General features: G+C 37.6%; 1 protein-coding gene across 2 annotated transcripts in view; it reads right to left on the reverse strand.

The window, feature by feature from the left end:
• The window catches only part of VWF (von Willebrand factor), a 151,722-nt gene that overhangs the window by 30,283 nt on the left and 105,059 nt on the right, over positions 1-16,380 (reverse strand). For both annotated transcript variants that reach the window (XM_048934565.1, XM_048934566.1), the window contains exons 34-39: positions 16,117-16,294; positions 11,030-11,250; positions 9,878-10,070; positions 8,908-9,252; positions 4,337-4,542; positions 57-159 (exon numbers count right to left, since the gene is read on the reverse strand). In XM_048934565.1, coding sequence (XP_048790522.1) covers positions 57-159; positions 4,337-4,542; positions 8,908-9,252; positions 9,878-10,070; positions 11,030-11,250; positions 16,117-16,294 — 1,246 coding nt within the window. The remainder of the gene's footprint in view (positions 1-56; positions 160-4,336; positions 4,543-8,907; positions 9,253-9,877; positions 10,071-11,029; positions 11,251-16,116; positions 16,295-16,380) is intronic.

A 16,380-nucleotide genomic window follows, 5' to 3' on the forward strand; every position in this document is an offset into this window, starting at 1 on the left:
CTAAGTTAACAAAAATCTGTTTGAGACCAATGGTACTCAGAGCTAAACTAACTTACTTTTGATAGCAGTGCAAGGTCGAAGAGTGCAGTTTACTTCTCTGTTGTCAAGGCATGTGCAGATCTTGCAAGGCTCACTGGAGGGAATCCATATTTCCATGTGCTGCAGGAAAAAAAAATTAAAAAACTCAACCAAACAAAAAATTGATTGTTAGTATGAATTGTAATATTATGATCGCTATTATACTAGTATATTAGCAATGGGAATGGATAAGGGTGAGCAAAATTAATGAGGAAAACCAGAAGACTGCATGAGGATTTAGTTGGTTGCTCTGTTAACAGTAGGAAACTGAGGAGATGCATAATTCTGAAATAATCGTACTGCACAAGTTTAGCTAAACATGTAAAGAATGTGTGGATGAGATGAGCAATTACTATTTTTTTATGCATAAAAAATGCTCAGATGTTATAAATGCAATCTCAAGCTGCTGTGAAACTAACTGTGGACTCATGGAACTATATGCCATGGTGGGTGTTCAGTGATAATAATAGAAGAAATGATATTTTTTGGAAATACACGAAGTGGCTTCTTTCCCAAATTAGTTGTACTTATATATAAAGAAATACACAGTATATACTTTTGATTAAGAATCTGTGGTGTCTCACCACCTGATTTCCCATTTATTTGCAGGCTGGAAAAACATTACATAGCAAGTCCAAACCCAAAAGAATCACTCTGGTAATGACCACCAGCAGGTAATAAGCGTATTAAGAAACTACCAGTGAAGTATATAATTATTCAACTACAGGTCTCTCTCATTAGAGAGAGGAAATCATTGATTTTAAAGATGTAGAGACTTATAAAGGGTTACCTACATTTAAAACCTATGACAATAGGTAGGCATGAATGAAAAGATGGGCTACAGGACAATAAAGTTACTTTGTACACTCAATCTGGGTGATAACATGTAGAATCGGCTAGGATGCCATTAAGGAAAAAGGCGTCATCCAGAGAACTCCAAAGTGCATTTTAAAAACCCAGCTTGCTGAAACCCTCAGTAATAAAGAAAGGAAACATACTGTCATCTTTACCTAGCAATATCTATGTGATTTAAGCAATTACAGGAATCTGTAAAGACAAGTCAAATTATATTTTACCTTCAAAGGTTGAAAGCACGGCAAGATAAGAGGAGGCATGCCAGAACAAGACGACTGGAGATTTTCCTAAGCTTAGAAACCGAATTGCATAGAGTTAATTAATGCATAAGAAATCTATTTTAGTCAAGGAAAGCTTGCGTTGATGTCTGCTAGAAAAGATCTTCTGCTGAAAGATCTATTCTGCCATAGATTTCAATGGACAAGTTAGAAAGCCCTGAGAAGGCAGCTGACAGAGAAAGTCTACATTTACAAATGATAATGTGAAAAGCATTTGGATATTTCATGACAGAAAAATCACAACTTGTACTCTAACGTTTTCATCAGCCTCAATTTTCTCAACGTAAATGAGTCTCTTTCTAATACTAGATGAGATGACAAGAGATAGAATGGTGGTAGTAGAGCTCTTACTGGGTATTGGTACTGAGAATCCCATGAGCCCAAGCACTACTCTGGATAGAGAAACGAACAGAGGAAAAGAACATCAGGGGAAAAGAAAGGGACTAAGAAGATCATAACCTAACAATGGTTTCACTGCCTGAGATGTTGCTCACATGGTTAGTCCTGCAATGGTAGAGATGCAAAAAGCTGAGAGCTTATCCTCCTTTTCCACACAGTAGCTGAAGCTAAATCCAGGTACAGACTAGAGGTTTGGAGAGTTAAGACCCCATTAAGGGGTATGCAACAACTCATATGAGTTTCAGAACTTGCACATAAACAAGCAGATATCACCACAGTCATTATTCTCAAAACGTGCTCTGAGCTTTTCTCCATGAGAGCTTGAAACAATTGTTTAAACGGAAAATACACCTAACTGCCTGAGGATTTTGGGGCTTGAAGTATATAGCCACGAAGATTTTAATCTATACTTGTAATAACAATTTCACAGAGAATCATAATATTAAAGAAAAGTTCACAATCTTAGTGGGAGGTGTGAACAATTGATCTGTGTTTAGGGTAGGTTGAAATATACACTGAGAGCTATTATTTTTTTCCTTCAACAGAAATAATACAATGAATTGTATTTCCTCTTATTACCAAAACAAACAAACAAACAAAAAATTTTCTTCAATTTTTACCAGCTTTATTTGCAGTACACAGATACAAATATATTGTATATAAGAGAAAGATTCACAACAGACCTACCATGATTACAGCTACGTGTACGGAGATACTGTAATTTTAAAATAAAAGCTAATACAAGCTACATGTTGAATCCTTGAGAAAGAAAAAAAAAAAAGAATTAAAACATACTTTTTATTTTGGAAAATGTCATTTGAATAACACAATTGTGGAATAAAAAAATCAGTCTTCCCTTTGTTGACAAAATTAGTGTCTAAGGCCTTTAGAAGTGTAAGGCTTTTAGGTCCCTTGTCTGTGAGGTGGAAAGCCTCAGAATCTCTGTTTTGGAAATGCTCGCTCCAAGGCTGTGCCGCACCAGCAGTTGATACTGAGGCACAGAGCTGGGCAGGCACAACTGGATTTCCCAATGCACAGATGTCCTGACCAGCACAGGGATGCCTGCACGGTATCTTTCACTAAGTGCACTGTTTATCAGTGCCCCAGCACCTATAAAAGGCCATTACATAAAACATAAACTCATTGAATGGCTTAGGTTGAAAGGGACTTCAAAGGCCATCTAGTTTCAACCTTCCCTTTAAGGACGGTATTTCCAACCACTAGATTAGTTGTGCAGGGCTACACCCAACCTGGCTTTGAATGCCTCCAAGGATGGGCATCCCTAACTTCTTCAGGCAATCTGTTCCAGTGCCTCACCACTCACTAAGTAAAGAACATATTCCCAATGTCTAAATTTTTTTCACTCGATCCCACTGTCTATGTCATTGATAAAGATGTTAAAGTGCACTTGTCCTAGCATGGACCCCCAGGGGACACTGATTATCACCAGCTTCTACCTAAGTTTAGAGCCATTCACTACAATCCTCTGGCTGTGACTTTCTCACTAATTTCTTATCCACTAAAGAGTCTACCCTTCAAATTCAGATCTCTCCAATTCAGAAATAATTCAGAATCAAGTGGGACTATGTCAAAGGCTTTGCAGAATTCTACGTAGACAACTTCATTTGACCTTCAATGGTCCACCAGTGACCTCACTGAATTGTAGAAGGCCACCCAATTGGTCAGGCACATTTTCAGGTGAAGCTATGCTGGCTTGCTTGGATCACATCTTCGTTTTGTGTGTGCCTTAACATATTTTCCAGGAGGAAATAGACTATAGACACACACACAGAGACTTCTACATACAGAAAATCTAACAAAAACAAATGTCTTCAACAGTATGCTCGGTGAGCGTGATAAGAGGTAATGATAAAATTGCAAGAATGTATAATCTATAAAATACTGAAACTAAGGCCTTCTTAAAGTCCCATAAAAAAACCTGAAGATTTAATATTTAACCTGGCTGATTTTGATGAAAACTCTGAGTGGAGTAGCTGTGGGTGAATAGGAAGAGCATCATACTCCCAACAGGGATGTAGGCAGGTGCTTGTGCACCCACTTGCATGATACAGCAAGAGAAATTAACAGTCTTTCACTGCAGTGTGGCACTCAGCACTCATAGCACTCATTCCATTCTGAGGTCTGACTTAGCTGAGGAAAGTGGATTTTCTGTGAAAATTAAAATGATTAGTTTCTTCAGAAGAATGATCCTCATCTACACATGTCAAATTAAAAAAAAAAAAAAAAAAAAAAAAAAAAAGGTGGTAGGCTAATAGGACTTTAAGTCATCTTAGTCTGATCTGATGGCTCTATACCAGGCACTGAAAATATTTCAGTAAGCTTTACAAAAACAATACTATGCATGATAAGCAAGTGTTCTGGACTAATCATTTAACTGTCATTATTGGAAAAAACCTGCTGAATGAAGAGTTCATCTTGCTAGAAGCTGGCTTATGCCATTCCTCCTCTCTTCCCTGTAGCCCTCCCTCCATATAGATGTGTTTCTGGATGTGTACAGTCCCAGCTGTGAGTTTTATATCCATACCAGCTAATTTCACACTGGGAAAGCTAATGGGGCTGATTATAATTAGCTGTCTAATTATGATGAGCAGAGCTAGTAAATAAATTGTCCGAAGGGAAAAGTAGTTAGGCTTAGAGGACAGATTTACTTGCAAAAGTACAAACCACAACCACTTGTGAAGGCAACATGCAAAGTATACAGTTACCTGATGGTGCGTGCCATCTTCACTGATGCATTGTGTGCAAACTTCTTCACCAACACAGCTGTCATTGAAAACCACCTGCCCATTTGGACAGAAGCAGCCCTCTGTGGGATAATCTTTGCAGACACTGAGACTGGTACTATTCTCACAGATCTTTATGCAAGCTTTGTGACAGTGATCATATACCAAATATGCAGGACACTTCATTGCTGGGGAAGACAAAAAAAATTTCTTAGAGATCTAAAATGCAGATTTCCTACTCCCACTTTCTTTAGAATTCTGTTGAGATTTTTTAAAGCCAATATCCTCTGCAGCCATTAACATCTTTGAAAACACATTTTTGGAATAACAGAACCTGCAGTATAAAGTGTTTAAAGGCATATGCTTAAGTTGCAGCCCACAGAAAAATCATGAAGCCACTATTTTAGACTGCATGAATCAACATAGCACAACTTACACCAATGATGATACAACAGTTTGCATGAGCTGAACATCTTGTGTAACTTTGTTTTCAACACGGGATAATAGACATAAGAATTCAGACCATTTTACATGCATTAGAGAAGCACTGATAACAGCTCAGGGTTAGGACATAACCAGGACAGGCAACAGCACTGAATAAAGAGATTTTGACAACTTGATCAGCAGTAGTGTCCCAAGCAAGTAAAGAAAGCTAATGAACAGAACTGTTTGGTACTACAACACCGAATCTGTTGGATACCTGCATCTTACGAACTGAACTGCCCTAAATGAAGGAAAGTTGCACTCCTCTTACTGAAGCCAATTCATAAAAATTTTGCTGATGACTTCAGAAGAGTTAATTAATCAAAATCATAAAACTAAGCTAATTGATGGCAATTTGAGAAACACATGGGTACTGCTTGCATACTGCGTACATTCTTGTCTGCTTTATTTTTCTCTACATTTCCAATTAAGAAACGTTTCTTATTTTCTAGTTTGTTGCTTTCCAAATATTTATAAAATCTTTTTTAAACTCCTCTAGCAAAAAATGCTGAAATAAAATTACTGAACAAAGGCCTGAGCTCCCAACTCAGCAAGCATTCTTCAGATACACTGTATATACATGTACATCTCTTAGCTAAAGCAAAAAAACAAACAAACAAACAAAAAAAAACCTTTAAAAATAAAGCTTTTTTTGTTTCAAAAAATGCTAAATTCAATTATTTCTGGTGTGTTGGAGTATATGGTTGTACTTTACCAGGCACCACAGTCCAGCATGCACAGAGGAACTTGGAAATCACAGTTGTTGAAGGGATCAATCCCTTTACTAAAGGTTTTGGTTGAATTCTGCATAAAATATAAGAAGTTTGTTCATGTAAAATAGGAAAAAATACCTGCTTAAAAACTGGTAGTACTAGCTACAAAAACTATTCTGCATATAAAAAAAAAAAAGATTCCAAAAAATTCTGCAAACAAGGCAACTGCAGTAAGAATTATAGAATTGTTTGTGTTGGAAGCGACCTTTAAAGATCATATATTCCAATGCCTCTGCAATGAACAGGGACATCTACAGCTAGATCAGAGCCCCATCCTTAAATATCTTCAGGGATGGGGCATCCACCACCTCTCTATGTAATCTGTTCCAGGACTTCACTATACTTACGGTAAGAAAAATATATCCTTATATCGAGTATAAGCAGTGATGGATGCTGCCTGCAATAGTCTCACTTCAGGTCTGATGAGTACATATCAAAGTACATCCATAGCACCTGTTAGAGTAGCACACCATCTACATATTTATTTGTGGCAACACTCAGGCTTTCATCTTGATTACCTACCAGTAACCCTAGAGCAAAACTAATAAACCTCTGCACAAAATCAGGTTAATTTATTTTAAAGTTTAATGTTGATACTCATCAGTGTAGAATCTGGACAGCTCAAAAGCAAAACTAGTGTCAGTGCTATATAGCCTCTAACATAGTTCATGCAATGTAGCATGTAGCTGTGTTTTGCAAACAAATAAAGCTAGTTTTTGAGTGCCCCTGTTCTGAACTGACTCCTAGCCTTGGGGCACATGGGAGTACAGTGCGTGTAAGTAGAGTCAAGACATGGGATAAACATCATCAATATCTGGAAAATCATTTGTAAACATTCTTTCATCCTAATGGCACAGTAATAACCAGATGGTTGTAGAAGGCCACCTCAGACATTACTGTGCTTTTGTTCTAGAAAATCTGAGAAAAAAAAATCTGAGAGTTCTAGAAATCTGGCCAGATCCTGCATGACTCACATGTTGCTGTGTATTTTGTATGGAAAATTCTGCTATAGACACGTAAAGTGAGGAGGAATTAAGTATTCCCCACTGACAACCTCATAAAACTGTATTTCAACAAGCCACTTCCTCCAGTTAGCTATTTCAGTGTTTCTTGTTTGCGTGTAAAAAAAAAAAAAAAAAAAGACTGGAGGATGTGAGGATATTATGATCATGCTTCTATACTGCATTCTGAGCTGATTCCATTAAAACATGATTTCTTTCTTCGAACAGGGAAAGAACAGTTAAAAGAAAAAAAAAAAACAACTGTGAAAAGTCACCAGTTTTCTATAAACCTATGAAATCACATTTCAAAGAGACATAACTATTTTGTCTTTGAATTACAGTAGCCATTCCTAGTAGATATTTCTTCACAGAGGTCAAATAATCTGTGAGGCTCTACAGAAAGTTCAAGCTCATCAGAATACAATAAACCAATTACAAGTCCATAGTGAAAAATCTAGAGTCTACAAAAATGACAGGGATTTTCTGGAAGGTGAAAGAGAAATAAACCAAGCTTCTCCAGAACCATGCCATTTTTATTAAACATGCAGTGTTTGAGAGTTTAGGTTGCACTGTTTAATCATCAGTGTACCCTGTACAACATCCTTGTAATTAGCAATTTTATTTTTGGCAGCTGCACACATGTACCTGCTTGAAGTAAAAAGATGATACTATTCTTAGGCCACTAACAACTTCTTTACATAAGTAGGATTAAAATTGGCAACTCTTTGGCTATCCTGGTATATGCTGTACAAGAAAGATGCAAATTTGAAGATTACAGAGTTACTAAAGTACTTGGACATCACAATTTGTAAAATCTTACATAGGACTAAATTTGGAAAATTACAGGCAATATTCTACTGCTCTTTTCTAGGTCAATACTTCAAACAGAGTTTAGTTTCTTAAAAGAACCAGTATCAAACAGTAACATGTTGATCAATAACCTATTCTAGAAAGATAATAGAGAAATTAACTGAATGTACGGGCCAGTTTCACATTCTTGACAATATATTCCATAATTTCCTCAATCTGACCTCAAACCAAACTAAAATATGTACTGAGATTTTGTGGTATCAGGCGTTCAAGGTGCTAGCTTTCTAATTCCGAAGTAAAAAACATCTGTGAACAAAAAGGAAGGGAAACAAGGCCAAAAAAAAAAAAAAAAAAAAAAAAAGACTACATGTACCTACAAAAATCAGATGCAAAAAACAACTGGGATATGAAGACACTGTATGCTGGACTTGCTGGGAGGGAAAATGTCTCTCTCTCTAGACAAATATGCATTCCAGGTCCCTTAAATTCCAGAAATGCTGCAAGTGAATATCTGAATGCCTGTAATAATTGCTGCAGATAAAAGCATAATTCTACGAGCATAGAATATGCTACCTCAAGAGTCATTTAATGTACAGGGTTTTTGGCAGATCTTTCATAACAGGGCTTTCAGGAAAGAAAAGAAAAAAAAGGCAATAAAAAAATCAGAAAACAGGGCAGAATTTCTTAGGTCTGTAAGAATTTTGAGAAGTTAGTGTACAAAACAACAACTGGATGAGTTTAACACTAGCACCTCCATTAGGCTCTGGGCATTTGCAAGGCCAGCATCCTGCTATACTGTTTTCTCGTAACACTTAAACTCTTCACCTTCAATAAGGAAGTAAAAAAAACACAGAGAGGGAGAACGAGATTTGCAAAATAACTTAAAAATAGCTTGGGCAGTGTAGATAGCATAATTTGGAAATAAAACACCACAGTTCATAGCAATTTCCCCATTTTTTTTTAAGTACAGTGGAAGCTTAAAAATCAACCAAAGCCTGAAAGCCTTTGCTCATACAAATATATGCATAAACAAAATTCTAATTGTGTGCAATTGGCACACACACAAAAAAAAAAGGTTACAGGCTGGGAAGGAATTCCACCAGCACAGATTATTAGCCTTCCTGCCTGTCTTGCTCAGATGTCTGTACCAAATCAATTATGTCTGCAAGTAACTGGCAGAATGAGGGCAATTCAAACACGACCCCATGACAGTTCAGTGGCCGTGAAGTCAGATATTATCACGTGGCTGCATTTTTTTCATAGGTTATTCGTCCAGCCTTGCATAAATGCCCTGCATTCATTAGTTAGCATGTTACTAAGAGACACTTTTTCTGTAATATGCAACTTAGTAGATGATGAGCCAGCTACGGATCTTTACATTTACACATGAAAACTTGATCTGCCTCATTACATGATATTCAAAAAGTAATACTGCACTGAATCAGGCAGTTTCTGTACCAGTTTTAGTATATGGAAAACCTCTTACGACAGAACTCAGGTGTTCTCCAGTCTATGCAGATCCCATTTTCTCTGCAGATGTGAGCATAAGAAGTTATCATTTCACAGGCTTCTTCCTCATAGCAGCTGCTCTCTTCACAGGCCTCATAGAACATGTCTGGGGGTATTATCCTGTGGCATGCTGAAAACTGGTCAGAGAGCAGAAGGTGGCAATGACTGGTGGCATGCTCAGAGCACTCGTCATCTTCTCTCTGGATTTCACAGTCCTTCCCCTGCTCTTTCACTGTCCATTCTTGAATAAATGCATCACTGTTAGCAGTAACCGTGCCATCACGTAGCATGAAGTCATTGGCATGGTTCTGGTCACACACTCCTAGAAGGGTGAGTAAAAGGAAAAGAAACAGTCTGAGTATAGTCAGCAGCAAAAAAAAACCTAGAGAAAACAGGCTGAGGACTGAGCTTGTTGGGGCTGCTCAGTAAACTCCAAGGGGAAGATGAATCAATGATATTAGTTACAGCAGTTGAGTAATTGTAATGATCCTGATTTTTTGTTTCTGCAATACAGCAGGCACAGATTATGCCATAGATATCTAACCTGTTGTAGAAGATACCCCAGAATTAACTCTCCCAGGCAGAAATATTCCCCACAAGCCCTTCACCTGCCATTCAAACACAGGATGGGACTCACATCACAGTGTGCTCTTGCATATACACAAAAAGCTATATTTAAAACCTCATTAAAAAAAAATGTGGGACAGATGATGTAAAATAAAAGTAAAATATGACAGATGTCTAGTCTTGATCTTTTTAAGGTCCTATTGGGAGTCAATGAGCTATTACACTAATAGTCATAGTAGAAAAAACAATACAGATTAACAGTGTGCCAACAGTGGACTGCCTAGATGAGAGAGTTTGCAAGGCTCAGGACTGCACAAATTTCAGCATTAATAATAGTTCAAATCTGAGTAGCAAGCTGTTAAAGTCACTTTCTAACTTACCACAAAGCCCTTGAGCTTCTGGAGAAAAGCTCTTCGGATTAAGTTTAAGAATAAATTCATTATTTCTTGGAGTAAATGTGAGATTATGGCGAAGATGGGAGAACTTGATTTCGTGCATTATTGCTCCATAGACAGTGACTTCAAACAAACTGCTAGAGTAGGGAATATGAATGCTTTCACCATTAACAGTCACCTGTTTTTAAAAAAGCAAAATGATTGTGACAAGCAGTTAAGATCAATCCAACCTAATCATAGTTGAATCACATTTCAACTGAATCTGGTCGTAAGAGTTAATTTTGCATGCTGAAACTTTCCACTGAATCTAAGATTCAGATGCACAGAAATACTTGTCTTACATTTTGTGCATTACATGAACAACTTCTTCAGCATTTTTCCATATGAGTGCATTCCTACAGCACAACAGATACACAGACCAGTGTCCTCATGCCATGAAGCTAAAATGCTGCATTCAGACCCTGAGCACTGTTGTGACACTGGTGAAAATCAAGGCTATCCAGTACCATACCAGACTGATTCAAAGTTTTTTTTGTCAATCCTATTTTACTGCATGAGTTAGATGAGATCACCTTTTCAAGTTAGTTGACCAGTACGTCTGAGGAACTCAGAGACTGCAAATGTTTCATACATAATTTGAATACTGAATACAGTATTTGAATTACCTCTAAAAGAAATGCAATACATAACTCATAGCTGGTCTTTCTTCTGAGACTGGTATCCACCAGCAAGCAAGGTCAGATCTGACTCCTTAGCTCTTCAGGTAGCCACAAACTTGCGTGGGTTTTAAAAAATAGGACTGCTCTCCCACTCACTAATTGATAACATTGCATAGAGGACCTCTACCAACAAAGGAAAATCAGAATATAGTATGTCCTAATTCCTGCCTTTCCTGCAGAAGTATCTGGAGAACAGTCACTCCAGCACAGTGGGGAAAACAACAGGAGAAACAATGACTGGTTTATTATGTGAATGTAGAATACATTAGGAAGTTTAAATGAGGCATTTGCTTAGACAACTAAGAACAGGTTGCAAGGGGAGCAGAAACTGGATAGAGGAAACAAATCTGTCCTCCTAACCTAAAACTCTACAGCATGAGCAGAGAATGCACAGATGACTTAATTATCTTTTGCTTACTGTCATATTACTGAAGAGCTGAATGGATACACCATGATGTTTCACTTCAATAGCATCCATACAGTTCATCTTTGGTATAGCTCTGCACGGTCCTTCATGGAGAAGAACTTCAACATCATGTTGTATATCCTGAAACAAGGTGTAGGAGCAATTGCTGGTGAGCTTAAAATTAAGCCCATCAAAAGTGACAATATGTCGAGATGAACTTCCCATACAGACACCTGTAAATCAATAAATAACGGCATGTAAACACGCACTTTCTTTCAAATTAGACTATTTCTTCACAATCATTATATACATGTAAATTTAATAAATCACTTAATCATAATAGCTATTAATCTATAATAAATTATTTATAAAGTATCACCCACACAAATTAGTACTACAGAAATAGAATGAAGCTCCCTCACATTGAATGCGATCTGCTAATAAATTTAATTTGAAAAATAAAAGCAAGGAAAATGCATCTCCTATTTTCAGAAAGGCTGCAATCATATTTGACTAATTTAATTGTGTCATTGTTATGACCTTGCATTTTATTCAGTAAATTGGTTGTTTCAAACATAGTACTATTTCATTTTAAAAAACATGTCATAAAAGGATTCAAAAGGATGTGTATATATATATATGTGTGTGTTTTTTTCAGATGGAAAACAGAGGAAAAGAGAGGAGAAATATTGCACACAGGATCACCTAATGGCCAACTGATGGGTTAGTGCTGTAGATATTAGGTTAGAAACACCATCTTTCTTCACATAGTGAAGAATAAAGATTATAATACCACGAGTACCTAAACAAGACCCAAACAAAAGGATGATTAAAACTCAGTTCTGTTGCTTAAAGACTACAAGGGCATGAAAAGTAGTCACTACTAAGTATGTAGGAAAATGTTACCACTGTTAACAGTGGTATTAAACTCATAAACTCATGAAGTTGAGCTGGTCTGCTGAGAGCAATCTGTTTTGTGTTCCTTGACCTTCAAACTTGATTTCTGTTGTTGTTTAATCCCAACAGAAGGCCAAGAACCACTCAGCTGCTTGCTCACTCTCCTCAGGAAGGATAGGGAGACAACTGGAAAGGTAAAAATGAGACAACTCATGGGCTCATATATAAAGACAGTTTACTACATAAAGAAAAAAAGCCATATGTACAAGCAAAGCAAGACAAGGAATTCATTCACTACTTTCCACCAGCATGTAAGTGTTCAGCCCCTTCCAGGGCTCATCACATGTAGTACTTTCTTTGGAAGACAGATATCATCACTCTGAAAGTGATTCTATAGCACCTTGGTCATTGCCAGTACATCCTCATTAATCATGACTCTTCACTTAATACACAGATATCTTTCCCATAATCTATGGGCTAAGTCTATAAAATGTCCACTGAGTTCTTTAAGTCCATAATTTAGCTTCTATCTATAATGAAGGTCATCTGGGGTAGGAAAGGTGATGTTCTTTGGCATTACAGGAAATCAAAGCCAGCGAAGGTCAGGTCACTGCTGCACTTATACTGCTTGTTGTGAGGCTCATTCTCTGTTGGTTCAAGTGGTTCCTGCTATAGGACTTCCTATAATGTGCAACTCAGATCATGACTTACAAACATTTAACATTATATCCATCACAATGTCTACCCCCAGCTCCTTTGGACCAGGCTACAGATCATAACATCACAATTCCTACCCTTGCCCCTGGCCTGGCCAGTGGCAAAGACTTTATTTATTAATGAGCCATAGTCTGTTCAGTGATGTGCCCTGCTGCAGCAAGAATTTACCTATTGACACTTCGAGGTGTACCTGCTCTGGCATGGCCTTTTCCATTGGTCACAGTCCCCTCAGTGGTCCCTCCAGATGTCCCTTCAGACACCTTCTATGTCTTGGTTTTATCCACAAATACCAATGTTTTGAGGTATTCTGGCACGGCCTTATCAATGGACATGGACACGGACACTGCAAGATGTACCTGCTGTAACACAGACTATTCCATGGCCACAGATGCTTCAAGATGTGCTTGCTCTGGAATGAATCTATCTGTGGCCACAGATGCTTTAGGGTGTACATGCTCGATGTGGACTCATCCATAAGTCAACGTCCTCTGACTCAAGTTCAGTCTGGAGTTCCAGCCCGTCCAGAAGAGCAGCACAGAGATGGCAACAATGCCTTATCCATCTGCCAGCCCAGGTTGATGCTGGCAGCTGTTGTAAAAATGTTCACAGGCACAGCAAAGCAAGATGGTAAAGAGCAAAGCAAAGGGTAGAACCAAAAGCAGCCACTAATAAACCCAGGACTCCAATATACAAGAAAGCAAGAAAGCCCCATGATAACCACAGGAGCCTAAAAATTATGATCTAAACATCTATAACATTTATAAATTTGGTCTAGCAACTCCATACTACAATTAGATAAATCTGTTATCATGAAATCTTAGTGCCCCATGCTAGGTGCGCATCATTCATAATATTTTTTGGGAACGCAAACATCATCATTCCAGATGCCCTCCCCCTACATGAAACACATGTAGTATCCCATGTTTCCACCCAAAATACCATACTCAGTCTCAAGAAACAAGTCCTATGGCAACATGGCACTCCAGAAAGAATTGAGACAGATAATGGGACTCATTATAAAAATTCTCTCATAAATACTTGGGCCAAAGACCATGGCATTGAGTGGATTTATCATATCCCCTATCGTGCACCAGCTTCTGGTAAAATTGAATAACACAATGGGTTGTTTAAAATTATGTTGCAAGCAATGCATAGTGAAACACTAAAGCAGTAGGAGAAGCATTTGGGAGAAGACACCTGGTTGGTCAAAACTCAAGGATCTATCAGTCACAATGTTCCTGCCCAGTCCAGCTTCCTACAAACTGTAGAGGGAGATAATGTAAAGAGCATGTTGGGAAAAGTGGTTTGGGTCTTTCCAGCTTCTGGAAAGGCCAAACCTCTCCAAGGAACTGTGTTTGCTCAGGGACCTGTGTCCACTTGGTGGGTGATACAGAAAAATGGGAATGTTGAATGTGTACCACAAGGGAATTTGATGTCAGGGGAGTACAGTCAGTAATTCCATGTATGTATATGTATGTGTGTGTGTGTTTTTAATGCATGTTAACTATTGTTTGTTTATGCGTATATCAAGTATAATTTAGTGATGTTGAGTAAGGGGTGGAATGTCATAGTTCTGTGATGTTTGTTATTGTTGTTGTACATCATAACATCATATAGCACACTGGGAGTTAAAGAGTTAATGCTCCAGTTCCATGGACTGCTGACATTTCCAAGTACCTGGTTCTCAGAAGACAAGAAGAATTACGTATTACAGAATACTTTCACTGTTCTGTTTCCATTCTCCGTTTAGAGGGAAAGACAAAAATGTTTGCAAGTCATGAGATATTCCTCTGCCGTCTGCAGTTCGTGCTCCCTATCCATCTCAGTTTCAGTATTAGAGCAAGGCCTTCAGTTTTTTGGACACTCTCTCATTGATTTATTAGCTTCAATTCCAATTATATTGTACTATATTTTGTTGTCTTGCATTCCAATATCATATATAGTAAATTAACTTTCTTCCTCAAATTCTTGCATCTCTCCTGTGAAGACAGGCAGAGAAAGTTGGTATTATTTAGTCTAGAGAAGAAAAGGCTCAGGGAAGACCTTATTGTGGCCTTCCAGTACTAAATGGGTACTACAAGAAAGATGGGAAGAAATTCTTGATTAGGTAGTGATGGGACAAGGAGTATCAGTTTTAAACTAAAAAATGGTAGATTTATATCAGAAGTCAGGAAGAAATTCTTCACCATAAGGGTGGTGAATCACTGAAACAAGTACCCCAGAGAAACTGAGGATGCCTGATCCCTGCAAGTGTTCAAGGCCAGGCTTGGATAGCACCCTGGGCAACCTTATCTGGTAGAAGGTTGGAACTAGAAGGGCCTTAGGGTCCCTTCCAAACCAAATCATTGCATAATTATATGAGACTACATTAACAGCAATTTTTACACAATTAAAGTAGAAGAAACAACTTCTGTTGCTTCACTGTCAAAAAACTGATTGAAATGGCACTGTCTAAATAACTACTACCTCACTCAGTTCCAGTCGACAAAACACACACTGATATGCTCCTGCAGAACAGAGTGCCTAGCCAAACTCCACCAGTAACAACAAAGAAATTCTGACCTCCCAGTAATCTCCCTGCTATCTCATTTGTAAATCTTACAAATTGTTGTGAGTTTTTGATCTATTGCAGATGTTGGCACTAATTACAGTATCAACCTAGTTTCACTAAGTAGTATCACAAGGTGTATCATCTTGGGAAATTAAATTGTGGTCCATTAAATTAATAAAGAGCTACACAAACGTTAGCTTCTGTTAAGCAGCAGCAATCTGAAGTGAACTGCAGACCACTTCATAACAACTGACTAATGACACAAATGTCAATTTTAATTTCAAATCATCAGAAATTCTTTAGGAATAAATGACTTCAATGCCAAGAGTAATGTCCTCATATTGGTATTAACACACTTGGGATCAAGATCAGGACAGATACAGTTTCTATAGGTAGATATCATTAAGACTGTCTTTAAAACTCTCTAAAATATTTAAGATGTTTCAGCTAGAATATTTCCTTCTCAATTATTTATATCAAAACAACTATGTTGTTTCTGAATAAGACAATGAACTAGGAATTGTTCTTAAAACACCCAGTTCTACAGAGGATATTTTAAGTTGAAATCATGCATTATAAAGAGGAGGTGTATATATTCCAATACATTCTGAGGGTTCTGATTTACTTTGAAAAGTAATCCTACAACTTGAAATACAAACCCAGTTTTAAGAATTATGTTGAATTATGCACTTCTCTTAGCACCTCAAGGTCAGTGAAATTCAACAAACAGGAGAAATTTAGGCTTTAAACAGCCTAAAATGCTATAGGAAACACCTCTAGGTTCCATTCTGATATTTTTATAAATTTTAGCTGTAATAGGGTATACAACTGGACTGTAGAAATGCAACCGTATCTTCAGTGAATTCAGCATTACCTTTCTGATAAATATTTCAAGTGATGACAAGGGGAGACGTATACAAAAATAGATACTTACATGGACACATCCATCGGCAGCCACAAGTCTCTTCAACCTTAACAGCCGGAAGATTGCTGTGACACACAGGTTTTGGCATCCTCTCACAATTAATTTGGTGAGTCTCCAAAACTGTGTAATCACCTGGGAAGCACGTCACAGTGTGGCACTGATCTAGTAATGTCCATTTGTCACCGGGCTAGATAAAGAGACATTAATATTTAACTATTGAAAAGAACATCACTGGGAGCTTGAGGAACGTTGAAGGGAGAAAAATGCAAAATT

Source organism: Lagopus muta, chromosome 1 (assembly GCF_023343835.1).
Source record: "Lagopus muta isolate bLagMut1 chromosome 1, bLagMut1 primary, whole genome shotgun sequence".
In the NCBI taxonomy this organism is placed as follows: Eukaryota; Metazoa; Chordata; class Aves; order Galliformes; family Phasianidae; genus Lagopus; species Lagopus muta.